Source organism: Scylla paramamosain, chromosome 9 (genome assembly GCF_035594125.1).
Source record: "Scylla paramamosain isolate STU-SP2022 chromosome 9, ASM3559412v1, whole genome shotgun sequence".
In the NCBI taxonomy this organism is placed as follows: Eukaryota; Metazoa; Arthropoda; class Malacostraca; order Decapoda; family Portunidae; genus Scylla; species Scylla paramamosain.
This window is the reverse complement of record NC_087159.1, coordinates 26464893-26492500: the sequence shown is the minus strand read 5'-3', so window position 1 is coordinate 26492500 and position 27608 is coordinate 26464893. Positions and strand designations below refer to the sequence as shown.

The following is a 27608-nucleotide window of genomic DNA, read 5'->3' as shown; positions in this document are numbered from 1 at the left end:
GTTGCCATGAGTCACCGCGCCCTTCACACCTCGCTGCCCAAGGCCACCAGCCGCCCCATATGCCCCTCCCGCCGCACCTCGGCTCCCACGCCCTGTGGTCCCTTCCTTTACAAGTCAGCAGTGGGTTCGTCCTGGATTACGAGAAGACACGAGGCGGGGCAGGGAACCAAGGTCAAGGCAGCCCAGCCCAGCCCGGGATTACTATTAAGGGAGGAAGAGAAAGCCCCGCCCGCCTATTAGTCTAGTTATAAGTCTGCTTACTTCCTTTGACCGTGTAATACATTCAGTAACATCCTACAACGCATGCGGAAAGAGGTCAACACGATAAAGCGATATGCTTTATCATTCAGTAATAATACTTGAGTCTCATTCAATTAAACAAATATACATAGGTACATTTTTTCCTGGTAGCTTCGTATGGTTCCTGCGTAGTACTGTACATCACTACTATTGTAATCGTTATTTTTAGAGTGAGTAAAGAGACATTTTGAGGAATATGATTTTCCTGACCCTATAAAAGTATAACACCAAGTGTGAGTAATTAACTGGTTTAAACGTCGGGTAATTAAGCCAGTGATTTGCAAATTATATCCAATGTGCGCCGCGGAATTTTCCTAGTTAGGTATGCGTTCTTACATGTGTGCCTTTTAGTAGGCCTGCACTGCACTGACTACAGGGTTGATGCGCCGTCGAACTCGTTTAATGCGCCTCTAAGCAACAGTTTGAGGACAATTGAGCTATGCAGTGACGGTGCTCGAACCGGTCATTTAATCACGGCGCAAATCCCTGCGAAATATTTACCTGTAACACCATCGCAATACCCAGCTGTGGAATTCACTGCTAATGACATTGTGACACTCAATTCTATTTCAGTGACATTCGACGATTAAAACTAAAATAGAGCAACAGGCAGCAACAAGCGCTAACAAAGTCTAATTTACTCGTTCAATCCTTCTGTTGTCGGTGGTCTTTCGAAACTATATCTTTTAGTGACCTAATTATGATCCACTTTTGTGTTCCTCCCACAACAAACTAACTCCTATAAATATGAAAAGAATAATAATACCGAAAATGTGGGATTAAATGTTCACCAAGGAAGGGAAAAATTTACACTCCTATCTAGTTGGCGGCGCCACCGTTTCACCTTTACACTTCCATCTGATTCATTAGATTAGAATATCTCTGATTATACTAAAAACTTGCACCACATCCTTTCACTATGCCAGGTGTTCATGTTTAATAAGCGTCTGTGCGAGCAAAAAGCTCTTCCTTTCCCATACTCTCGATAGCTTGCCTCAATCCCCCCAGCCCCAACCCTCCCAGTAATTACCGCTGACGTGGGCAGTCACAGTACACAAAACTCATCTGACCTCCCAGTGTAATCCATCTCTTCCCTACCTTGACATTAGCGACATAAGTTATCCGTATCATAAACGGACGGCAAACAAACAAACAACTGCAAACAACTAGCGTCACCAACAGTCGCTTTCCACCAAGACCAAAACATGAAACCATGACCTTGCATGAAACTTCATAAAACTGCATGTACTCACCCACTAAGGTCAGACGGCCAGATGTCACAGTGTTCTTAAGCAAGATGTGATTCATCAGCGTCAACAGAACCTGCCCACATACACTTCCGCACACCACAAGCCCCACTTCCTCCCCACAGTGTCTCCACTCACCGTCCTCGACACGTCAACACTGACCGACTGCTTGGACTGGTGCCATTATCACATACACCACCAGTAATTGGTAGCATTCAAGGATAATTATTACTATAAACGATTTTCATAAATAACATGTATTTCTACCGCATCTAATAATACTGTGTGCACGTACAAAAACCAATGACAATTCGTTTTCTTCCCTATTGTCTTTGGGGTAAGAAAGGAGAGGCGGAAGAAGTTGTATGTCTATGCCTGTGTTATAGTGTGCTCTTTTAAAGAGACGGTGGAAAAGGATACATAGTTTCACATGTATGAGTTTATACCGGTTTCATAACTGCTCTTGTCAGAAGACGGTGGAAAGGGTAACGTACAAGAGCTAATACCACTCTCATAACTGTTCCTGTCAGTGTGGTGGTATGTTACAGGCTGACGAACATTACATACTTTCTTTCCAGGTCATAACGCAGAGAAGCGCCGCCGCCTCTCGAGGTCTCTCCCTTGCCTCCCCGCGAGCGGTGAGGAGAGACCACCGCCAGGGAAAGTAAAGTCGTTAAGGGACTTACATCACCGGCAAGCTGCTCAGGGCCGCCCTCAGGGGAGCGCACAAGACAGCGCCCCCAGATATGGATGTGTGTGAGCTGGGAGGAACGTGGGGGCGGCACATGGTCCCGCCCTTCTCGTGCGATGACGTGGGCGTGGATCGCAAGCCTTTCGAGAGCACCATGCCCTTGCCCGACTCCAGCCACGCCGTCCAGCAGCTGCACGCCCTCCTGCCCACCAGGCCTGATGTGGGTGAGTACGAGTGTGCTGGGCTATAAACAATACAGCGGCAAGGATTTGGGACAGTAGTGGCCTTTATCTATTTGTTTATTTATTTTTTTTATTTAATGTTATTTTGTCTAGTTTTGTTTTTTAAATATATTTGTTTATCCATTTTTGTTTTATTTTATTTATTTATTTGTATTTATTTATTTTTTCATTTTTTTATTTATTTATTTATTTATTTATTTATTTTTTTTGTGTGTGTGAGAATTTAAAATCATTCACACATTTATACAGTAGCTTTTGTCCTTGTCTTTATTGAATATCTCATGTTACACACAATAGACAGACTATCACTGAAATATCATGATATACTGACAGAAGACTGAATATTTGAATCAGAAATAAGTCAAGTACATGTATACAAAACCTGGCCACACTTCCAGTCAAATGATATAAAAAATAATGGTAGTAACAAAATCAAACATGACATATACATTCCGAATTTGTTTCCAGCTTTCCTCAGAACGGACCCTGCTTTCTTGATGCGCTTCCTTCGAGCCAGGAAGTTCAGAGTGGGAGACGCCTTCCTGCTGCTGTGCCACTATTTTGAGTACCGCCAGCGCCACAGAGATCTTTTCCGGGGCCTCAACGTGGGCGGCGAGTGTGACGGCAAGGGTGAAACAGCCATCCAGACAGCCCTTCTAGACGGGCTGCCAGGAGTACTGGCTGAGCGGGACCCCTGTGGAAGGCCCGTTATAGTCCTCCTTGCCTCCAATTGGGACCACACAAAGTAAGCATCTCACTTGCTAAACTCGTGCCCTTCAGTGGCATCTTATCACATCCATCTATATTAATGATGTTGCTTGACTCAAGACATGCCACCTCTGTCTTATTATGAAGTATGATCATACATACATCTACTAATCATTTCCTTTTTTGTAGTATAGTTCCTGTGTACAATGCAAATTACTGATATGAGATGAATATTAAAAACAGCAAGGTATATACTGTACCTTCTGCAATATTGCTATATTCACTTTTATCTCCCATTGTTAACATGAAACTTTAAACTACTGGCCCAGCTTTCTAATGCATGACCCTACACATGACCTAAATACTAACCCAAGTCAAGGAGACATTTATGAGAGAAGCATCCTTTCATGGCCACTTGAATTATACATAAAATGACAATCTGTTAGGACCAATTATTACTTTCTTTCCTTGGAGTGATGGAAATAAGATTGTTTCATTCTCCTCTCTTAAATATTCTTTACTGTTTTTTCTTGTAAATTTGGGAAAGATTATTTCATTCTTTTCTCTTGAATATTCTTTACCTCTTTGCCTTTTATTTTGAGAAAACAAAATTACCTAGTTCTTCTCTCATGAATATTTTTACTGTTACTTCTTTACTTGTCTTCTTTTGGGTGGTAAAATAAAAAACACAATAAGCCACCACTAAGATCTCATCCAGCATCCATTTGCCAGGTATGACGTGAGAACAGTGTACCAGGCAGTACTGCTGACCCTGGAGAGGCTGGTGGAGGATGAGGCAGTGCAGTCCAATGGAGTGGTAGCCATCCTCGACTGGTCCAACTTTCCAGCCAGACTAACCACCAGTTTATCACCAAAACTTCTCAGGCTCATGCTGGATGGACTGCAGGTGACTCCATTATTACTTCTGTCTACTGAACTCAGAAGAAATACATAGTCCTGATCTCAGGCCTTGTCCTTTTTGAGCCTCATACTAATAATACTTGTTTACAATTACCTCATGTATTGGTGATCTGTGTTGTGTGTGTTTATATGCATGTCTTTGTGACCATTGAGGATCATCTCCACAATCACTACAAGATCAAAACAGCAGAGACAGACAGAGAGAGGGAGAGACATAGACAGGGTAATCTCATGCATACCCCATGGCAGTAGAGACAGACAGAGAAAAGGAGAACCAGAGACAGGATAGTCTTACATATACATACATAGTCCTTAACACTCACATTTCTCCTCTAATTTTTTCCACAACAGGATGCTTTCCCACTGCGTCTGGGAGCCCTGCACCTCATCAACCAGCCCTGGTATGTGGAAGCAGCCCTGGGTCTTGCTCGTCCATTCCTCAAGGAGAAACTGCGCTCAAGGGTCAGTTTTGCATACAAATAAAGGACGAGATTTACTACAGTATTGTATCTAAAAGTTGATTTGAAGTAAAATATGGCTGGAGTAGAAAATGGTATATACATTTGTAAAGCTCAAATTACATGATAAATTGAAGCCATCTCAATCACTTTTCACATATTCTTTGCAGATACATGTTCATGGGAATAATTTAGCAAGATTGCATGCCCAAGTGCCACCAAGGCTCCTGCCTGCTGAGCTCGGAGGAGAGGGAGGAGAGTACCATGCACTCACCTGGGCCTCCACCATGCTTAACTACACACCTGCTCAGCAAACCACTGAAAAGACTACACCAGCCTCCCCAACCACTCCTACACCAGAGCCTCCAAAAGCTGTGCAGAGTACAGATGTCAAAACTACTACAGTCAATGCAAAGACTAACTCTTCCCTCCTAGATACCACAGAATGCTCACCCAACACAGCAGCAGACTCCCAGAGCACCCCTCTGGTGACCAAAAGTGAAAGTACTGTTGAGCCAAGTAAAAGTTTTACCTCAATGTTGTTTGGGTTGAGTGACTCTAACAGTGCCACCAAAAATGGTAATGTTAGTGAGGGAGAAGATACCTCATTGAAGTCTCATTAGAGATACAGTTATCAAAGCAAGATGTATAATGGAAATCAATTTGATACAAGACTCTCATTTTACATACATTGAAAAGCTTTCACCAAGAGTTTTGCTTTAAAAGCTGCAGTATCAGCTTATGTTCTAGATTGCATGTGGTGCCGGTGAAAGTTTGACATAATGAACATTTGTGTACTTTGTTCTTCCTGAACCATATATATATATATATATATATATATATATATATATATATATATATATATATATATATATATATATATATATATATATATATATATATATATATATACAATACTTTCACTTGGAAGTTATTTATTTCTCCAGTGCACAAGATGTTTTTGTGTGTTATTACCTATGTGCTTACTCCTGAAAATCCATTTATTTTTTATAAGAATTTTCTGGCAAATGCTAATGTTTACATGAACTACAACACTCTTGCATGGAGCCTTCACTGTAATGTTAAACTGTTCTAGTCTTTTGTATGTACTGAGAATTCATGACAATATGATGGTAAGGCATTGCCCTCAAGGGAGAATTGTGATGACCCCGTCAAGGTTATCTCTTAGTGGTAACATCGTGTAAACTGACCGGAGATTCACCCAAAAGAATCCTTTCTACATCATATGTTATCATTTTCTTTAATTTTGATATGTGGAATAATTACATAATCAAAATGTAGTATTCTGACATGACCTATATTGAGCTAAAAAAGATTAGAAGAAAATTGGATTGAAATTCTATAATTCAGTCAATATGGGCTACAAAAGTACTGCACAAGTGTAAACTTCACTTTATTGTAATTTCTCTCTCTCTCTCTCTCTCTCTCTCTCTCTCTCTCTCTCTCTCTCTCTCTCTCTCTCTCTCTCTCTCTCTCTCTCTCTCTCTCTCTCTCTCTCTCTCTCTCTCTCTCTCTCTCTCTCTCTCTCTCTCTCTCTGTGTGTGTGTGTGTGTGTGTGTCAGAGAAATAAAGGAATTAAAGCTCTCCATTTGTGGTCAGTTATGAACTAATCATATCAATACAACCATTTGTACACAAAATATCTCAGTCATATTTTGGCCCAACTATTGTTTTCATATACTTATTCATAACTTATTACTAGTCAAGTGTTCCCCAAGAAAATATTTGAGATTTCCTCCTTATAGCCTATGATTTCTCTTTGTATCTGTTTGTTTGGCAACATATCAGAAAGGTTTCTTCAGATCCACCTGTCCCATCACAGTGGCAGGTGATGGTCTCAGGTGCTCATCCCATCCACAGGCATTTCAGTTTGTCATATCCAAGAGTACGAATTTCATAACAACGGTTATGCATTTTATTCTGGTCTTTATGATTAAGAAAATTCCTTAATACTTTTTTTTTGCAGAGCATCAATAACTTACATTCAATACAATATAAAATTAGAAGATATGAATGTATTCAGTGATGCCAAGGATAACTTTTGTTTACCATTATTCAAGCTGCTGTACTGCAGGCATAGGCACACATTGTACTCCAGAGTTTGATAAATGTATGTACTGCAGTGTTTGTATAACTATTTCTATTTTAAGCAAGCAAATGTGACTTCTTCCTGTACAAGATTGAAATCAAATTATGATGATTACTTGTATGTGGTTTATGTCATGATTTCAGCCAGACCTTGAAGAAACCTATTCACAAGATGTATAAAGGCTTTTAAGTGATGGGCTTTGAAAAATGCCAGTGTAGGCAAGTAAACAGTAAACAAATGTTAATTATGATTTTCAGTATACATGTGTATAATTTTTACTAGGCAATAAACTTTTATATAAAATATATTAGACCCTTATCATACTTTGATAAATATGCTCTTGAATCCAACTCTGGGAGCAAGGTGCACTGAACGTTTCAATGAGAACCTCCCTAGCAACACTTCACACTGCTGGCACCTCTCCCACTACTTCTTATCTCTGTGCCACAGGGGGTAAAAATACACATTTCTATATTTCTGGCACTTAACAAGAAATTACCAGTAGCCACAAATCATTGCCACTAAAAAAATCTTTGGGCATTTGAAAAAAGAAAGTGAAAATCCATGAAAATTAAAGTGCAAATCTCCATTAGTTTTTATCATGGTATCCAAATGTAAATGGATGTGTATTACTAGTACTTGAAATAATGAAAACATGTGAAAAGAGCCATGACATCACTTTCTGGCATGACCAAACTAAAATCTAATAAGTTATATGAAAGAAAAAAATGTAACCATCCTGAAGAGAGGAACTAAGGTTTGACACATTTCAAAGGCATCTCTATAAGGAGGATTTCAGCCAGGTACATGGAAGGGAAAAAGCTATTACAGTATTAATATAGACAATAAATAACAGCTAGTTATTAGTGATTTCGGAAAGAAAAAAAAGAAAGGGTAAGTAAGGCTTCTGGAAACTTTATAATGTTTATGGAATAGGATGTATATGTTCATGTTTTGTGAATGAGGCATAACAACCATGAGTAGCACATACTTAGATCTAATATAACTCCATATATCTTGATTCAGTGCTTTAAGCACAAGCTCTTTTCTTGTATCAATTAAAAAAAGTATACTTCATAAATAAATTTAATGTCATTCATACATTGATACATAACCTCACAATACAGCAGACACATACACATACACTTCTGTATATGGGCTGCACAAGATCCACAACAAAAGAAGAATGACTAGACAAAATTTTCCTGATCGAATGAAAGTTCTAAAAAAAAAAAACAAATTTGGCATTACATTCTAAAATTAATCAAAACATTTTTAGAAGAGAAGATACAAACTCCACATTGTAACGCAATAACTCCTTCTGACACGGTAACTATACAGCTCAAAGACTTTACTTGGCCTTGCCCTGAGCAGCCACAGCTTCCATGGCCTTGCGCACCGTCTCTTCATCACCAAGGAACTTCATGGACACAACTGGCTTCAGGTTCTCATCCAGCTCATATACAAATGGGATGCCAGTGGGAAGATTTAGACCCATGATGGCTTCGTCCGACATGGCTGTAACAAAATGTTGTTTATTTCACTCTGTTCCCTTCACTGCCTCTTTCAATAGTAAACACTTATCCTCCAATTCTGGATGATCATTTTGATCTTTCTTTTGAGATTGACACTCTCAGTGGCACTCTCAGTGGGCCTCTTTTTTTTTCTCTCTCATTTTATTGCCCTTGGCTGGTGCCTCTTTTATGTAAAAAAAAAATAATAAAAAAACTCTGGAGCTCTTTACACATTTCTTACTTCCCCCTCCCTACAACTTGAACAGTTTTAAAAATAAGAATATAAAGACACCTTTGGAATTATACTGGCTAACTTTTTGGAATACTATTTGTTTCTTTTTTCTATTTATAATCTACATTGATATCGAATGCTTAAGAGTAAAAGAAGAGACATCCAGAGTATGTTTGAGAAGAAGGTGTGTCTTAGTATGAAGTGAAGGTGTGATATAAAGGAAAAGTGAAGGTCAGTCTGGAAGGAAGAGTCAAAGAAATCAGGTATAGTTTTCCCTTACAAATTGCATAGAAAATCTGCTAGTAGTATACTCACAGTCCAGGTGCTTAACAATGCCACGGAGGGAGTTTCCATGAGCAGCAATGAGGATCTTCTTTCCTGACTTCATCTGGGGCACAATGACGTCATTCCAGTAGGGCAGAGTGCGCTGAATAGTCCTGTGAGATGAAAATAAATAGACTAAGGTATTTTCATAATATTTTATAGTTTTCTTTCCCTAAATGAAAAGAAATTCCCAATGATATATCTTAGCATGGAATTTTACAGAGAGAGAGAGAGAGAGAGAGAGAGAGAGAGAGAGAGAGAGAGAGAGAGAGAGAGAGAGAGAGAGAGAGAGAGAGAGAGAGAGAGAGAGAGAGAGAGAGAGAGAGAGAGAGAGAGAGAGAGAGAGAGAGAGAGAGAGAGAGAGAGAGAGAGAGAGAGAGAGAGAGAGAGAGAGAGAGAGAGAGAGAGAGAGAGAGAGAGAGAGAGAGAGAGAGAGAGAGAGAGAGAGAGAGAGAGAGAGAGAGATTCAAGCATGCAAGGACAGGAGCACATGAAGATGTGCTGCAGCTGTACAATTAAGGAGCTTCTATGAAAGATGAACCTTAATCAGTAAAATGAAACATATCCAAAGAAACAAAAATAAATCATGTGAATAATAATTTTAAGAACATTAATTTTTTATCCAGTATTTGACATATCCACCAAATTACTTACAGCTTCAGAGATTCAAACATGGGGAACTCTTCTTTGCTGGGGCCATCAGCATAGCGGGGGTCTTCCACAATTTCCTTGTAGTGAGGGTTGCTCTCATCCATTGGGGGAGGAGGAATGTCAAAACTGCGCCGCCAGATTTTCACCTGAGAGTATAAAAGTACATTGTACAGGAAAACATAGTGTATTGTAGTTCTTCTATCCTTCATTGAGGTGAATATAATGCAAAAAAGCCTCATCTGAACCAATATTGAAGTAAATCTAATAAAATGTATTCCAAACTTCCTGCCAATAAATTTCCAGTGTGACCCAAGCAAAGTTCTCCCTTTCAACACCACCCACCTGCTCTTCACCGTGCTTCTGGGCGGTCTCAGCCTTGTTGAGGCCAGTAAGGCCACCATAGTGACGCTCATTGAGACGCCAGGTCTTCTGGATGGGGATGTCCTTCTGGTTAATCTCCTCCAGAATGGCATCAAGGGTCTTGTTGGCCCTGGTCAATACAGAGGTGTGGGCAAGGTCAAACTTGAAGCCGGCATCCTTCAGTGCCTTCCCAGCGGCATGAGCCTCCTTCACACCTGCAGCCAAAACCATCCATTTAATGTTGCTTAACTTACAGAAACTTGCAACAAAGGGGACACAGAAAAGACACTTCACTTAATCAAGCCACTTAAATACTGACAGACTTTCATGACAATCATACTATTATTCCTAATGCTCAGCCACAGCAAAATAAGTTGAGACTATTTAGCAGGCACTCATTTGATCATCATACACCGACTGTTCATGTGCAGAGACCTATCTTAAGTGTCACATGATTGCTTCTTCCTAAATCAGACCCCAAATCTGGGGTAAGACTAACTTCATAACATAATGGTTCTGTCGCCCTTCCTCCCTAGATCCCCAGCAAATAATTAGCCTGACCTAAACTTACTGAAAAAAAAATCCTAAAAAGAGATTGATTGTTTTTACAGTCATCAGAATTAATGTAACCAGACAAACCTTCCATACATCAAGTTCAAAGTAGGTGAAGTCAGCAGGTGCGTTGGATTACACAAGTAAAGTCAAATAATCTGTGATTACTGATTAAATAACCTAAGAACTGGTTTCGTCATGATCAGCAAAAGAACCATTTCATTATATTATATTAGTAAATAATTTTCATGTCAAGGAAGAAATAGTAATTCAAAATCCATTTCTCCATTGGGAATCAACAACCTGGTCAACAATGTGCCTATTAACAGCACTGTCCTTGCAAGGATACTCAACCTTGCCAAGTCCAATGTCACTTCTGCGACCTTGAAAATATTAAGGCCGTAAATGAAATTCATTTTATTATATAACAGGCCAAGAAGCCAATACAAAATATACATACATACATACTCCACTGTAGTGACATGTAAGTCTCTAATCACAAGATAAAAATGCATGAATACCACAGTGCACTGATAGGGTGTCAATAACATGAGCCTACATGCGACTCAGTATATGCCCACACCAAGGTCTGAATTATGTTTTAATCCACGATAAGAAGAATAACAGACAAATAGTATACTACAAAAACTGTTTCCTCCCTTCATTACTGCACGCAGTGAGTCAGCCAGTCATGCTCCATTACGACTTTACCTACAGTTTGTTCTCTGACACTGCATTCTGAATATAATATCTCTTAGATGAAGATATCCAGTATAATAAGAAGACATTGGCATTGTCATAATGTCAATAATGAGGTGGGAGTGAGTGCTATCTGTGGGACAGAGCGGCGCCGGTGGTCAGCAGACAAGCGGCCCAGCAGGTGACCATAATGAAGGTGACATACTTTCTTACCCTGCTCGGAGAGTTGAGCATCGTGCCAACCGCAGAATTTGTTCAGCTTATTCCATTCGCTCTCACCATGACGGACCATAACAATCTGATACTTGGCCATCTTGGAGTGGTGTGTAGAGGTGGTGGGTTCTGAACAGGGCGACCAGCTGAAGGAGACTGCCGGCGGAGGACGTGCTGGCGCTGACACTCGTCCGCTGCACGACCTCCCTGACCTTGAGCACGTCCCGAAGGCTGCCACTCTCGCCATACAATGCAATGTCCTGACACTAAATATATACATCGCTGCACGTGATACTCATCCACGATCAAATGTTAAAATCCAACCAGTGGAAATGTAATGGTGTGCTGTGCGCCTTCCAAGTATCGTTTTTTTTTTTTTTTTTTTTTCCGCCGCCGCTTCGTGATCAATGCAGGGACACCAAACCTTTCGAACGCTACTCTCTCTCTCTCTCTCTCTCTCTCTCTCCCTTCTTACCAAATAGCTAAAACGGAATTTCCTATGTGACACCTGCAAGACTGAAATTCGACCGAAACAACTAATAATGATTCTCAGATATGTTTAACAACATTCATAAGACACTGTATTATTAGCATAAACATCCCATGAGGAAATAAAAATGAATAAGAGTAAATCAACTAATACCCTTCATCAACATATATGCTAATGGAATGGCTTTGTGTGTTAACTATCGTATGTGTATGATAGCATGCTTTTAGTGAGTTTGGTCACATAAGAGGAGTCCACACAGTCCTAACCACACCCTGAAAATGCGGGATATCCGCTCTAATACAGGTCATGCAGGACGGTGATGTCGTCAGGCACCCGGCTTGGCTCTATAATGCTTGCCAACTCTACTTGAACCAAGATCTACAGAAGCTGTTTATGTAGATTTTGGCTTTAACATACTCGAAAATTTAATAAGTAGGGTTAATTGCAATAAAACTTTTGCTATTCCTGGCCCATGTATTCAGTAGCGATGTGTGCCATCTTTTTTTTTTTTTTTTATGTAGGAAGGACACTGGTCAAGGGCAACAAAAATCTAATAAAAAAAATGCCCACTGAAATGCCAGTCCCATAAAAGGGTCAAAGCAGTGGTCAAAAATTGGTGGATAAGTGTCATGAAACCTCCCTCTTGAAGGAATTCAAGTCATAGGAAGGTGGAAATACAGAAGCAGGCAGGGAGTTCCAGAGTTTACCAGAGAAAGGGATGAATGATTGAGAATACTGGTTAACTCTTGCATTAGAGACAGAATAGGGGTGAGAGAAAGAAGAAAGTCTTGCGCAGCGAGGCCGCGGAAGGAGGGGAGGCATGCAGTTAGCAAGATCAGAAGAGCAGTTAGCATGAAAATAGCGGTAGAAGACAGCTAGATATGCAACATTGCGGCGGTGAGAGAGAGGCTGAAGACAGTCAGTTAGAGGAGAATAGTTGATGAGACGAAAAGCTTTTGATTCCACCCTGTCTAGAAGAGCAGTATGAGTGGAACCCCCCCAGACATGTGAAGCATACTCCATACATGGACGGATAAGGCCCTTGTACAGAGTTAGCAGCTGGGGGGAGTGAGAAAAAACTGGCGGAGACGTCTCAGAACACCTAACTTCATAGAAGCTGTTTTAGCTAGAGATGAGATGTGAAGTTTCCAGTTCAGATTATAAGTAAAGGACAGACCGAGGATGTTCAGTGTAGAAGAGGGGGACAGTTGAGTGTCATTGAAGAAGATGGGATAGTTGTCTGGAAGGTTGTGTCGAGTTGATAGATGGAGGAATTGAGTTTTTGAGGCATTGAACAATACCAAGTTTGCTCTGCCCCAATCAGAAATTTTAGAAAGATCAGAAGTCAGGCGTTCTGTGGCTTCCCTGCGTGATATGTTTACCTCCTGAAAGGTTGGACGTCTATGAAAAGACGTGGAAAAGTGCAGGGTGGTATCATCAGCGTAGGAGTGGATAGGACAAGAAGTTTGGTTTAGAAGATCATTAATGAATAATAGAAGAGAGTGGATGACAGGACAGAACCCTGAGGAACACCACTGTTAATATATTTAGGAGAAGAACAGTGACCGTCTACCGCAGCAGCAATAGAACGGTCAGAAAGGAAACTTGAGATGAAGTTACAGAGAGAAGGATAGAAACCGTAGGAGGGTAGTTTGGAAATCAAAGCTTTGTGCCAGACTCTATCAAAAGCTTTTGATATGTCCAAGGCAACAGCAAAAGTTTCACCAAAATCTCTAAAAGAGGATGACCAAGACTCAGTAAGGAAAGCCAGAAGATCACCAGTAGAGCAGCCTTGACGGAACCCATACTGGCGATCAGATAGAAGGTTGTGAAGTGATAGATGTTTAAGAATCTTCCTGTTGAGGATAGATTCAAAAACTTTAGATAAGCAGGAAATTAAAGCAATAGGACGGTAGTTTGAGAGATTAGAACGGTCACCCTTTTTAGGAACATGTTGAATGTAGGCAAACTTCCAGCAAGAAGGAAAGGTAGATGTTGACAGACAGAGCTGAAAGAGTTTGACTAGGCAAGGTGCAAGCACGGAGGCACAGTTTCGGAGAACAATAGGAGGGACCCCATCAGGTCCATAAGCCTTCCGAGGGTTTAGGCCAGCGAGGGCATGGAAAACATCATTGCGAAGAATTTTAATAGGTGGCATGAAGTAGTCAGAGGGTGGAGGAGAGGGAGGAACAAGCCTAGAATCGTCCAAGATAAAGTTTTTAGCAAAGGTTTGAGCGAAGAGTTCAGCTTTAGAAATAGGTGTGATAGCAGTGGTGCCATCTGGTTGAAGTAGAGGAGGGAAAGAAGAAGAAGCAAAGTTATTGGAGATATTTTTGGCTAGATGCCAGAAATCACGAGGGGAGTTAGATCTTGAAAGGTTTTGACATTTTCTATTAATGAAGGAGTTTTTGGCTAGTTGGAGAACAGACTTGGCATGGTTCCGGGCAGAAATATAAAGTACATGAGATTCTGGTGATGGAAGGCTTAAGTACCTTTTGTGGGCCACCTCTCTATCATGTATAGCACGAGAACAAGCTGTGTTAAACCAAGGTTTAGAAGGTTTAGGACGAGAAAAAGAATGAGGAATGTATGCCTCCATGCCAGACACTATCACCTCTGTTATGCGCTCAGCACACAAAGACGGGTCTCTGACACGGAAGCAGTAGTCATTCCAAGGAAAATCAGCAAAATACCTCCTCAGGTCCCCCCAACTAGCAGAGGCAAAACGCCAGAGGCACCTTCGCTTAGGGAGATCCTGAGGAGGGATTGGAGTGATAGGACAAGATAAAGATATGAGATTGTGATCGGAGGAGCCCAACGGAGAAGAAAGGATGACAGCATAAGCAGAAGGATTAGAGGTCAGGAAAAGGTCAAGAATGTTGGGCGTATCTCCAAGACGGTCAGGAATACGAGTAGGGTGTTGCACCAATTGCTCTAGGTCATGGAGGATAGCAAAGTTGTAGGCTAGTTCACCAGGATGGTCAGTGAAGGGAGAGGAAAGCCAAAGCTGGTGGTGAACATTGAAGTCTCCAAGAATGGAGATCTCTGCAAAAGGGAAGAGGGTCAGAATGTGCTCCACTTTGGAAGTTAAGTAGTCAAAGAATTTCTTATAGTCAGAGGAGTTAGGAGAGAGGTATACAGCACAGATAAATTTAGTATGAGAGTGACTCTGTAGTCGTAGCCAGATGGTGGGAAAACTCGGAAGATTCAAGAGCGTGGGCACGGGAGCAGGTTAAGTCATTGCGCACAAAAACGCAGCATCCAGCTTTGGATCGAAAATGAGGATAGAGAAAGTAGGAGGGAACAGAAAAGGGGCTATTGTCAGTTGCCTCAGACACCTGAGTTTCAGTGAGGAAAAGAAGATGAGGTTTAGAAGAGGAGAGGTGGTGTTCTACAGATTGAAAATTAGATCTTAGACCGCGAATATTGCAGAAGTTAATGAAGAAAAAGTTGAGGGGGGTGTCAAGACATTTAGGGTCGTCGACAGAAAGGCAGTCCGACCTGGGGACATTTATGGTCCCCTCCCAAGATGGGGACTCCGAGGCTGGTGTAGGAGTCGCCATGATGATTTTAAAATTTTTGAGTGAAGGGTGTGTGTGTTATTAGGTGCTTGTAGTTTTGTATGGAGAAGAGAGTTGTCTTTAGAGGGCAGGCTATGACTGCCCCCTTGTGTTGTGAGACACAAAGGGAAACGTTCAGTGAGGTCACGGCTGGGTTTAATGATAAGTTCACAGCACCCCCTGAACAGTGCTTTAGACCTCACTGGGAGTAATTATCGTTTCGGCAGGTGTCTACTGCCTCCTCCTACCTGATGAAGGCTTTTGTGTTCTTGTGATTGTTTAAACCCCTTCAAAATAATTAAACGGTAACACATCATCATCATCATCATTTTCGTTTAACGTCCGCATTTTCCCATTAGGGTGGGGTTGGACGGGCGATGACTGCTTTCCTCAACTAGCGATCTTGTGCCATATGCTCTTCTGTTCCCAACAAATTCATATCCTCCGTCACACACTTTCTCCACTTTTTCTTTGGTCTTCCCACAGGCCGTCGGCTTCCAACCCTCACCTCCACTTCGCTCAACACCCTTCCTTCCACCATTCTCACGTGTCCGAACCATCTCGGTCTTCTCTTCCTTAGCTCAACAGGATGGTAAACTCCACACATCTTCGCCACCTCACTGCTAGACCTCCCGTCTTGCCACATCACTCCTGCCATGTATCTAAACATCCTGCGGTCACAGCTACGTAGAATATCTCTCTTCCTCTTCCACCATTATTGGTAGCCTGTATTACCTTTTAAAATAATTAAATGGTAACACAGGCTATCAATAATGGTGGAAGGGAAAGGGAGAGGAGGGTGGAGGGGGATGCTGAGGTCGTGGTGAGGTGGGTGGGGTGGGTGATGAAAGGTGGAAGTGGTGGTAGGACTCGAATCGACTCATTACAGGGGTGGAGTGGACAAGGACAACAAAAATTTGAATGAAAAAAGGCCTACTTAATGCCATTTACTAGATCATTGCCAAATATCAAGGAACACACCAAACCTTATCTTGTGTATACTGTGACTATTTGGTGTAAATATGTCGACTTTTATTTGGTAGGAAAGTAATGGGAGATTAGGTAGAGATTGGTGGTGGGAGGGATAGATGAAATGGAGTGTGGTAGGATCGGATTTGCAAAAATGCTAGTTTAAAAGTGCTTGCGGGTGGAGGTGGTACAGAGATGAGAGGTAGAGGAGCAGTGGTTGATTTTAGTGGCTATACTTTTCCCCGGAATTCAATAGCTAGTAGAATTCACCAATTATTATTGCAGTATACTAGTCAAGAAAAAGCTGAATACAAAAACATTTCAGGGGCAATGAAACCAGAAAATTATGGTATGTGCCAAGTAAGTCAGAAGGATATTGAAAACTTACACATTATTATTTATTTAATCAAAAATTATTATAAAAAATCAAAAATAAAATGTATACTACTGCTCCCTAGTGCCGAAGACCATGCACTTCAAATATTACAATGCTAACAAATATTTATCTTGTGAAGGACAACTTCAGAATTGTCCTAAAAGCATATCTTCAGACACTACCTCATCGGGCAGGGCAAATAACACCACTGGTAGACCCACTCCCCTAGCTGTGTCCTAGACACTGAGGTCACGAGACTGGACAAGACACCACAGCTGCATCAATGCCCACATGCATAGGCTAGGCCTGACGAACATCTCAATGCTCACAGTGCCCCATATAGCCAGGCACTATAAACACCCGCTGCAACACCGCCCTCGCCACCACTCCCACCACACGGCTCTCCTCCACTCACTGGTATCGCTTTACATTCAAAAGCCACCACCAACAAATCTTCTGGGTGGTTCCTAAAACCCTGGCCTTCAAGACACAGGCACACCAGGACCTTCCTCAAGACTGACAGTTAAACAATCTAGCCAGATAACCTGCCTGCTACCAGCATGCAACACAGTCTGCAAGGCCCTCAAATCCCCAAGAGCAAGACACAACCTTGCAATTCACATACTTGACTAATGCATGGGCCCTAATTCCAAGAATATCTTATGTTATTAAAGGAGTTTAAATACCTTAAGGATGCACAAGAACTTAAGGCAGCAAAATAATACAACGAAAGCTAATTATCAAAGTACAAGATATTTGTATTGAATCTTTTTGCTGAACTGAACATTTGAAATACAAGTACTATTTTTTCAGCCAACTTGAACTTCTGAAATAAGTCATGTCTATTTAGACATGATTTGTCAACCAACAGCAGTGCCAGCAGTTGATGCACCACGGTGGCAGTCCTCTCACAACCTGTGAAGAGTAACGAGTGTTAGACAATACCAATATTATTAGATGTATTCTTTTTTTCTATTTGTTAAATTCAGAAGTAGCTGATAGTGATCACATGAACATCACTGTTATTATTTTGTCATCGTAAACATGGGACAATGCAACTGTAACTCACTAGAACTTATTGGAAACAAGCCACCTAATTTACTGAACAAAAATTACTCTTGGTAACATACCTTGGTATTCTGAAGCACACCTCACGTGACCTGAGAGTAAAAGACTTTATTAATGTCGGCCAACAAATTTACCTAACTATCTTTTACATAAATATCCTCAGCGATCTGGTGGCAATAATAAATCATTGACCTCATAAGTAGCAAATAAGCAATCATCATTATGGAGAGAGAGAGAGAGAGGAGAGAGAGAGAGAGAGAGAGAGAGAGAGAGAGAGAGAGAGAGAGAGAGAGAGAGAGAGAGAGAGAGAGAGAGAGAGAGAGAGAGAGAGAGAGAGAGAGAGAGAAATCAATACTCACAGATTCAGACTAAACCACTGTCAAGGCAGCAAGTACTGGCCCATCTCCATAGAACCATCACAACACTGTAGGATGATGTGGAGAAGAAATGCAGTGTTAGCAATGCAATACAGTTTTTTCTTTTACTTAATATCAAATACAAGTATCAGAATAGGCTAATTTTGCAGCAGTGTGTTTCAGATCTGGTGCCAAATTATCATCATTCATGGTTTGGGTCTGTAGTATTGAACATCAATGACCTCAGGCAAGATTTACGAGAGTAAAGGACCATGAATGGGATGGATGGCCAATGTGAAGAAGTGAATGTTAAATGCACAAAGGAAGCTTGAAACAAGGAAGTGGTTGCAGATTAAAGGATTGTGGTGCACCCCAGAATATTCAAAGCAACAGCAAATTTTTTGGTGAACAAATTTTAAAAGTATGCCTCTATTTAATGAAGATGAAGCTATTACATGTTGATGGAAGTGTCAGAGGGAAGGAATGAGGGCATCAGAAGATAAGCAGTTCTACCCATCATGGACAAGGCAAGAGCACATCTGAAAATAGTATGAACATGTGGCCAAGATGGAAGAGATGGCATGAAGGATGAAGGAGGGAGCCAGGTGGAGGGGAGAACTAGGGGAAGACAGAGGATTAGGTGGAGAGATGGAATCAAGATACACGAGACACCTCAACCTAAAGGAAGAAGATGCATGACAGAAATTACTGAGAACATACAAGACCAACCAAAACCACCAGGAATTAATAAAGCCAAGAATTAGGATTTCATCCCCAGCTTCATGGCAATAGACAAGACAAACTTTTATAATTACACAGCAGCCCTCTTCCATACCTTCCATATCACCACTGTACTTCTGGAAGCCACCACTGAACACCTGCAATGAAAGGAGATGAATTAGCCTTTAACCGGTTATGGAATGACAATCTGAATGCAAAGAATGTCAGTAAAAAATTAGAGTGTCTTAGTGATAATCATTATTTATCATATATTAATGTTCATCATGAAAACTTGCACCAAAAGAAAATGCTACAAAGTAATGAACTTACCTAATCCTACATTCTTCAGCTTCAAACCAGTGCCATCCCAATCCACTTCAAACCAGTGCCATCCCAATCCAGTCTGAAAATTAAACAGATTTAATAGAAACACTCACTAAGCTAAATTGGATGTAATTATTTAAGACACAGTCAGCGACTAACGTACCAAAAATCAGGGTTCACCAATTCTCATTTTCATCATTTACAAAATCCAATGATAAGGTACTTTGTTGTATCTTATTCAAGAATAAAATAAACGATTGTAAATTTCCCTGAAAACTTACCCATTCTCAGAAGCGTCTTGCTTTGCACAACTGCGATCCAACTGCAAACACCAGAAAAATAAAGTCAAACTTAGTTCAGAACAATAAGGCAAACTTGAGAAATTTTTAAACTCTTATCAGAGACTTACGTAAAAATCAGGGATCATTACGAAAATTTTCATCACTAAATATCTTTATCATGTCTCACACACACACATACACACAATAATAAAAAAAAAAAAATAAAAAAAATAAAAAAATAAAAAAAATAAAAAAAAGGCACAACTTACTTTCATTATTTGATTTTGGATCTGTATCAGCAAGATGAGCTTCACCATGCCCAAGATTATATATATGCAGATAGTTGGGCACCTGTAATGTAATGCAAGAGAAAATTACCTCAGCCCTACAAATTGAAGCACATAGCAATATTTTTTTTTATCAGTTAGAGCTAATAATGACATCAAAAATAATTCAGGAATTAAGTTTATCATCATGATCTAGTTCAGTATCATGTCTATGAAAACATAAGAAGCACACACCTGCTTGAGACCCAGTGCTGATTCCTTATGACCTGAAAAGTAAACTGCATATAATGATTGACCTGTATCAAGGAAGGAATTAAAAACAACACATGAATCTCTCAGAGATCTTGGTGGTTAAGTAATCATCTCCATCAGAAGTAGCAAATTTGTAACATCACAAGTTAAAATTACTAAATGCAAGATACTTAAAATGTTCAAGGATACCCTCAGACTAAGAATATAGATTCCATGAAATATATGGCTCCTTACCCATTCTCTCTCCAGGATTGAATGATCTTGATGCTTCCAACACCAACCTGTAGAAAGAAAACCATTATCATCCAAAAAGTTTCACCAGTGACATCTAGAACTGTAGCCATCCTCAGAACATGTTGGGAATACGGATCACCATATTTCATTCTGTCATTTTTCTTTTTTTCATCATAAAAGGTATCTATGAAAGCAAAGTTCTCGTCAAATGCAAAGCTGTCACCTTGTCTTGGAATCAATGTTTTGTCTGTATTACCAATGCTTGCATCACAGAAATATGAAAAATGTCTAATGGAGAGGGAGGGAGGAGTGTGGGAAGACAAGTAATATCCAGGAGGTGCTAATATTGCTACAGTATACAAGATGAAATGAGAAATGAAGATATATAAGGAGTTAAGACAAAGACAGGAATAAATGGAGACATGTTACAGCTCTCCCCTTATGAGATGAAAGATAAACACTGTCAGTAAGTGGTCTACCCAATTCCTCTTTTATATACATTAACATATTGAGCAAGAACAAATGCCTCCATGAATGACCTCTCCTTACCTAACTGATCTCCAGGACTGAATGGAATTCCTGTCACCAAGCTGGAGAGAGAGAGAGAGAGAGAGAGAGAGAGAGAGAGAGAGAGAGAGAGAGAGAGAGAGAGAGAGAGAGAGAGAGAGAGAGAGAGAGAGAGAGAGAGAGAGAGAGAGAGAGAGAGAGAGAGAGAGAGAGAGAGAGAGAGAGAGAAATCAGCCTAAAGATTTTACCAGTACCATCTACAAATGGAGTATTCCCTCCTCAGAACAACGTCGGGAATACGATCACCATGTACCATTCTGTCACAGAAAAAGTTCATCACTTAAGGTTGTAATATCAATATCCAGTGTACTTCAGTAACTGCTGGTGCCAGGCGCTGATAACAGCTTTGAAATTAATATCTTTGGATATAACGATATCTACCAAAAGAACAGGAATTTGAGTGTTTCTCTACATGCAAGGTGTGATGGTCAATTTGCAAATAAATTCTAAAAATCAAAGCCAAGTTACAAACCTGGACTTTCCACTGTCCCAGATTTACAGAAACCCAGACTCTGAAAATGAATGAATAAAATGCCTGAGTGTGTAAGTCCGACAAGACATAAAATCAAACTGTGACTTGCCTTCAGAATGTTGGGACTAAAATGTCATCAAAACCTTCAGGCGAAAGATGGTTACTCATCATGCAAAACAATATAGTGCTATCACTACTATGTTGCTGCAATACAAAGCTTACAAGAGTCTATTCATTGTGAGGAAACAAAGCTTTCAGTGTGATGTATTTACTATCAAACTCCTTCATTACTAGTTTGCATACCTCAGTCTGTAGGCTTCAAGAATTTCCCTTGAATAAAATTCCTCCGTGCATTTACGCCTTCCTTCTTGTTTACAGTTTGGCGAGCCACGTAATGACAACTTGCAACAGTGAACCTGGCCTCTTGGAAAAGGCTGCCAAGCTCATCCTTGGTGAAGTAGTATGCCCTTTGGGAAGAACATGAACAATACTGTCAACAGTACAACAACAACTTTCAGAAAACAGTTCATCCACACACAGATCCTGCTCCATTTCTCCTACACTTTATATCCTTAGATGTCATACAGATGGTTTCCAGTACTATGAATGTGGGAAAAATGTATCAAAATGATCATTTAGTGAGGAACAATTGTACCTGAGCCGATTGAGACATAATGTATAATGACACCATCTGCCTCACCCATTAGACTAGGAATTGATCTACTTCCTCTTGACGGCCAGAGTGAAACATTTCCACGCTGGTGCTTTTGGGAAGAAATAATCCTGCACTTCATAATCTTGACAACAAACAAGTAGTTCACTCACCTACAAAATTTCATACTCAAAAGATACTGGATTAAATGGTATCAACCGTATCTTGAATCCTGTACAAAATGTGGCTTAAATTAATGTAGACGTGTGTGGAATTACTTAACTGGAACAGTTTACACTAATTAACTTTGCTCTTATTTCCTCAGACTAATGTTGCCAAGAGGAAAGGCAATACACCAAATAATGTCAAGTGTTTGCTAATAATAATATTCTTAAGAAAAGATTAAAAAGCTTTCTATTCACTGCCTTGTGATATGGAGGACTTGTGTATTGCTGAAAACTATGTTTTGTAATGTATATAATTCTGTAGTGCCTTAATTTTTATACAGAGCAATCTGTGTGTGTGTGTGTGTGTGTGTGTGTAAACTATGCTTTGTAATGTGTGTGTGTGTGTGTGTGTGTGTGTGTGTGTGTGTGTGTGTGTGTGTGTGTGTGTGTGTGTGTGTGTGTGTGTGTGTGTGTGTAATAATAATAATAATAATAATAATAATAATAATAATAATAATAATAATAATAATAATAATAATAATAATAATAATAATAATAATAAACGGTTTATTCTTTAGGCAGTCAACAAACTGAAAATGTACATTGGGGGTGGGGAAATACTTGACATTAATCCTAAAGGTAAGTCAAATCTAGAAGAGACTATTGATTGATGGCTCACACCATGGTGGGAATCGCACTGAGTCTGTACCAGTCCGTACGTGGCGCCTTTAGGGGCGTTATCTTATTGTGGTGTCTGGTGGCACGGGTAGAGCGAGGCGCGTCAGGTGGCAGCATGTTTCTGAGACGTGTGTGTGTGTGTGTGTGTGTGTGTGTGTGTGTGTGTGTGTGTGTGTGTGTGTGTGTGTGTGTGTGTGTGTAAATGCTTTGTAATGTTATGTAATTCTGTAATGGTTTATTTTTATACAGTGTAATCTGTGTGTGTGTATGTGTGATTCACCTACAGTCATCTGCTGGTCACTCACCCAGCCATTCCCCTATGGAAAGAACTCAAGAGCTCACAGTGCCTGATCTTTGGGTAGGACTGAGACGTGTGTGTGTGTGTGTGTGTGTGTGTGTGTGTGTGTGTGTGTGTGTGTGTGTGTGTGTGTGTGTGTGTGTGTGTGTGTGTGTGTGTGTGTGTGTGTGTGAGAGAGAGAGAGAGAGAGAGAGAGAGAGAGAGAGAGAGAGAGAGAGAGAGAGAGAGAGAGAGAGAGAGAGAGAGAGAGAGAGAGAGAGAGAGAGAGAGAGAGAGAGAGAGAGAGAGAGAGAGAGAGAATTATTATAATGCTGAAGGACAATGTTAAGTATTTACAGCCATGAGGCTTTGTACTGTGTCTTTCCTCAAGAGAATAAAGCCAGAAAACCTAATAAACAATAATACACTAGTTTTCAGAGCTTTTGAACAGAACTACACTTCCTAACATGTCTATATGTAGCACTATTACCGACTACAACATACCTGGTCCCATCCTGGCGCACGTACAGCTGTGACCCTAGCTTGCTCCCTGGGCCAAACCTAAGCATAGCCATGTCATAGAGGCCGTAGTCCCGCACCAGCACCACACCTCCTGGACGCAGGCACTGGTAAAGGTTGGCAATGACATCCTTGAACTTGTCTGGATGAATGGCTGACAGCACAAATATCATGCTGATTATATCAACTTCATTACCATCCAGCTTACTGCTCAACTCTTCCTGTAATAAATAATTCTATCAATCTCTCACCCGAATAGTTTGCAACACCACTTTTATTCTTCATATGCTGACACTATTCTGTACATGAGCATCAAAATTTCAATAGAGACTTCATAGTTACCTTAACAATGTCACACTCAAAGGCCTGAACCCTGGCTGGATCATACTTTGGGTTTTCCCTGACAAACTGGACTGCTCGGGAGGAGAAATCACAAGCATACACAAAGAGGTTTGGGTCGTCTTCAAGCAAAGGATAAATAAAGTTGCCAACACCACACCCAACCTGAAAATTAAGTTACTGTATAGTGTTACCACCATAATTTTACATACATTACCAAACTAATGATACCCATTTCCACTGATTAAACTCTAAAAGTAATTTAACACTGAATAAGGTACTTTTCAGGCTTTAGCAAGGGAAATGTAACTATACTACAGTGCATAAACAATAAAACTAGAAAATTTAATGATATAATACAGGTGCTACACAAGTGGTTCCCACCCTGACCACTCCCTATTCTAGCTACCTATACAGCTGCTGCCAGACACACACACACATCACACACACTTTTTTTTTTTTTTATGTAGGAGGGGCACTAGCCAAGGGCAACAGAACTGGAGAGAGAGAGAGAGAGAGAGAGAGAGAGAGAGAGAGAGAGAGAGAGAGAGAGAGAGAGAGAGAGAGAGAGAGAGAGAGAGAGAGAGAGAGAGAGAGAGAGAGAGAGAGAGAGAGAGAGAGAGAGCCCACCGAGGTGCTAGTCCCTGAAGAGAATAAAAAAGGTAGTCAAAAATTACAGGTTAAGTGTCTTGAAACCTCCCTCTTGAAAGAATTCACATCATAAGAAGGTGGAAATACAGAAACAGGCAGGGAGTTCCACAATGTTTAGGTCTGGTTAATGATGGAGTAAAGGTCAAGGATAAACTCAGTTACTAGGGAGTTACTTCCAGTTCATATAGTTAATGATACCTATAGGTGCCAAATCAATCTATTAATCTTGCCATCAGTGCAATGCTTATTATATCATGTGTAGCAGGGTGGTCCATGAGACTGTCCCTTTCCACCACAGGATGGTGCATATACGTGTGCAGTGCTTTGTCTGGGCCGCCCTGAGTGAGATTGCCAGCCTGGTATACATTATACACAGGTAAATAAATAATCAGCTAAAATTACTGAAATAACCTGGAGACACTTCCTGCACTTTACACATTTCAGAATAATATTACTATAAACAACTGGCAACAACTTTTCCATTAAAATGGTAAACACCATTCCACAATTCTTGACATACATACCTTTGCTCAGGAACTTGAATTACTCTCAGGAAATTTCAAATATTCATTGTTCAATTTAAAAACTTCATGAATGACATGAAAGCTAGTAAAGGCCTGACCAGTGTGTGTGCTCACCTCTAAAAGTACCCGAGAAACTTCCCCACCTCCAACAAGCTCCTGAAATTCCCTCGTAGTCCAGTGACGGTCTTTGAAGAACCTACACAGGGCATTTTGGTTAATACAATGCTAACTTGATGCTTTAATTTGCAAAATTAATCTGCAGTACTGTTAAATGGAAAAACAAAATCCAGGGATAATACTGAAATAACATTAGCATTAACATCTGAAGGATAGGTGATGTAGGGTCAGGTTTGGACAAATTCAGACCACTAATTTTACTGCTGATCCCTTCATCATGTAAACCACAAATTGAAATGGCATCATATTGTGCCCAGAAATAATAGCCAGTGTGTGGATATTAATAGGCTAAGGTTATTTCCATAATCCCACTACCCAGTCACTATGAAAACCTCCAAGCCCTTCGGAAAACATTACAAAGTTTATGGTTACTTGTACAGCAACTGGCAGTAACACCAACAACTCTTGCCCACCTGGTCTCATTGCGCTTGTAGAACTTGTCCCAGTTCTTGGCAGCTTCCTTTTCCAACTTTTGCTGATGGAAGGGAGGCACCAGCCCCCGCAAGTCCTGCTTGAGCAACGACTGTTTCTGTGCCTCATTCAGTGTTGGCAACTCCTGCATCACCTGATTCTGCTCTTCTGAGTCCATACTGACATTCTCATTCCTGAAAATGTCAGTATATAACGACTTTAGTACCGTATATTTAACTGGCATACACTGATCTCGTTATTCATCTCAACATTTAGTATAATAAAATAAAATCTAGTTAAAATATAACCATCTGCCAGTAAAGACTAGGATTTACTGAAAGAAATGATACTTTTACATCATGTCTGGTTATCTTACTTTCATTTTGGCAATTCGAGAACAAACCGCTGCACACGCAATACCACATTAGTCTTGCACCTCCACCACATTCCAGAAACGTCATCGCCCTGGGGGTCTGCGGGCCGCGTGGTGCATGGCTATCTAATCTCGAGATGCCTGTAACTGTACCCCAACCAAGCAAAAGCAAGTAGTTTCAGATGAGAAGGAACTCGAGATAACGATCCGATGTGACACGTCAACCTTAGCAATAACCGACAAGTAACCACATTTCCAGTAAGCTACGAAAATGGCCAAGTAAACAAAGAAATGGTTAGAAAATATATAAATAACTTTACTACTAAAGTTACTAGTAGTAATTGAAAAGCCCATTTTAGAATATGTAATCCGAATAGGACAATTTATAGGTTCAAGCTAGATAATGCTTACAGGTGACTTCTGGTAATAGGCCTGATGATAAAACACGCTTTTGCGAAGAAATGAGGCTTTCAGAGAGAGAGAGAGAGAGAGAGAGAGAGAGAGAGAGAGAGAGAGAGAGAGAGAGAGAGAGAGAGAGAGAGAGAGAGAGAGAGAGAGAGAGAGAGAGAGAGAGAGAGAGAGAGAGAGAGAGAGAGAGAGAGAGAGAGACTTTACTAGTGTTACCAGACCTACACGTGGTAATCCCTTGGTGAAATTTTAGACATTAAATTAATGAAAATGGGTACCAGATGGACGGGGACACGATTGTTACTGTACAAGACTAACCGGTGTACAAGCGGCTCTTTCTGCACCACCATGCTTGCCGATGTCCACAATGATTTATAGCGAACTGCCAGCCACGTGCATATCCACTTGCTTCTTGTTAGTTCCACGAGTTATTCGTGAATGCCTATTAATTTCAAGTGTTTTGGATTTTTCCTGGTCATTATTATAGCCGTTATATCTATGGAATACACGGTCTATTAATGCACGCACTGGTAGAACTGAATCAAGTTTTCGTCCCAAGTTCGTTTAGAAAAATAAAGTTCATCTCAATTCTTTCATTGTATAGACCACGAGAGAGAGAGAGAGAGAGAGAGAGAGAGAGAGAGAGAGAGAGAGAGAGAGAGAGATTTACACCCGGAAAAAGCCATTCTCCAAATACATTGGTTCCAAGTACATCCACAATCCCCACCGACACTAAACTCAAATACCCGAATACAAACTTCAATAAAAAGAAAAAAAAAAGAAAAAAAAGAAACAAGCGAATCATATTCCAGATAATTCCATAAGATAAATCCACCCATTACATTTAAACCCGCCGCCAAACCGGGGAGGGTTCCACGTGGCGCCGCAGCCCATCCCCGCCGGTGTCCCTGAGTAGCCATGGCAACACCGATCCGTATCCAGAAACATCGCCCTCAGGAGGAGCAATGATCTTTGACCCAGCTGTGCTCGGTGTCATACAAGTGTTTCAGATTATCAATGACGATAAATCAGCAGCTATGAACTCACCCGAACTGCAGGAACGTGTACGTGTCGTCCTCTCCCAGTGCCGCGTCCGAGGGAGTGAGGCAGAATCTTGACGTCACCTCACTACGGCGCCCTCACACTGCCAACAACTTCCAGATTTGGCTATAATTTCATTTCATTCAATCAAACTATGCTTCTAATGCCCACAAAGCTTTCATCAGATTACTCATACTGTTCATATATGTATTT

At 40.6% G+C, this 27608-nt stretch overlaps 3 protein-coding genes, 1 long non-coding RNA gene and 1 other non-coding gene across 11 annotated transcripts in view; 1 reads left to right on the top strand and 4 right to left on the bottom strand.

The window, feature by feature from the left end:
- Window positions 1-1714, bottom strand: part of LOC135103799 (uncharacterized) — a 77402-nt gene extending 75688 nt beyond the window's left edge. Inside the window, exon 1 of the long non-coding RNA XR_010270200.1 lies at window positions 1554-1714. This is a non-coding gene — a long non-coding RNA (uncharacterized LOC135103799). The remainder of the gene's footprint in view (window positions 1-1553) is intronic.
- The window catches only part of LOC135103797 (clavesin-2-like), a 45519-nt gene extending 38537 nt beyond the window's left edge, over window positions 1-6982 (top strand). For 2 of the 3 annotated variants that reach the window (XM_064010564.1, XM_064010566.1), the window contains exons 2-6: window positions 2126-2462; window positions 2949-3225; window positions 3921-4095; window positions 4461-4571; window positions 4738-6982. In XM_064010564.1, the coding sequence (XP_063866634.1) occupies window positions 2294-2462; window positions 2949-3225; window positions 3921-4095; window positions 4461-4571; window positions 4738-5190 (1185 nt within the window). In that variant the 5' untranslated portion in view covers window positions 2126-2293 and the 3' untranslated portion in view covers window positions 5191-6982. Of the gene's footprint in view, window positions 1-1616; window positions 1756-2125; window positions 2463-2948; window positions 3226-3920; window positions 4096-4460; window positions 4572-4737 lie in introns of those variants that run through there. The other variant, XM_064010565.1, reaches the window with a different exon arrangement.
- A 767-nt stretch (window positions 6983-7749) lies between these two features.
- Window positions 7750-11554, bottom strand: LOC135103798 (phosphoglycerate mutase 2-like). Its single transcript, XM_064010567.1, has 5 exons — window positions 11223-11554; window positions 9741-9973; window positions 9402-9544; window positions 8739-8860; window positions 7750-8195 (listed from the first exon to the last, which is right to left on the bottom strand). Exons 1-5 carry the CDS (start codon window positions 11500-11502, stop codon window positions 8029-8031), a joined length of 945 nt encoding a protein of 314 aa, XP_063866637.1. The 5' UTR covers window positions 11503-11554; the 3' UTR covers window positions 7750-8028.
- Window positions 11555-16630: 5076 nt separating this feature from the next.
- LOC135103795 (tRNA N(3)-methylcytidine methyltransferase METTL6-like) lies at window positions 16631-27529 on the bottom strand. 5 transcript variants are annotated; one of them, XM_064010562.1, is made up of 16 exons: window positions 27402-27529; window positions 25576-25767; window positions 25100-25181; window positions 23814-23975; window positions 23457-23692; window positions 21482-21645; window positions 21179-21218; window positions 20140-20186; window positions 19888-19931; window positions 19636-19717; window positions 19367-19407; window positions 19092-19164; window positions 18877-18919; window positions 18045-18109; window positions 17748-17777; window positions 16631-17532 (listed from the first exon to the last, which is right to left on the bottom strand). In XM_064010562.1, exons 2-6 carry the CDS (start codon window positions 25749-25751, stop codon window positions 21483-21485), a joined length of 819 nt encoding a protein of 272 aa, XP_063866632.1. In that variant the 5' UTR covers window positions 25752-25767; window positions 27402-27529; the 3' UTR covers window positions 16631-17532; window positions 17748-17777; window positions 18045-18109; window positions 18877-18919; window positions 19092-19164; window positions 19367-19407; window positions 19636-19717; window positions 19888-19931; window positions 20140-20186; window positions 21179-21218; window position 21482. The 5 variants fall into 5 exon arrangements, with proteins under 5 accessions (XP_063866632.1, XP_063866630.1, XP_063866628.1 ...); XM_064010560.1 differs by having other exon boundaries at window positions 19888-19919; XM_064010558.1 differs by lacking the exon at window positions 21179-21218 and adding an exon at window positions 25950-26093 and having other exon boundaries at window positions 19888-19919; window positions 27402-27429.
- LOC135103915 (small nucleolar RNA SNORD24) lies at window positions 19984-20053 on the bottom strand. Its single transcript, XR_010270241.1, has one exon. It is a non-coding gene; the product is annotated as a small nucleolar RNA SNORD24 (small nucleolar RNA).
- Window positions 27530-27608: the final 79 nt, after the last annotated feature.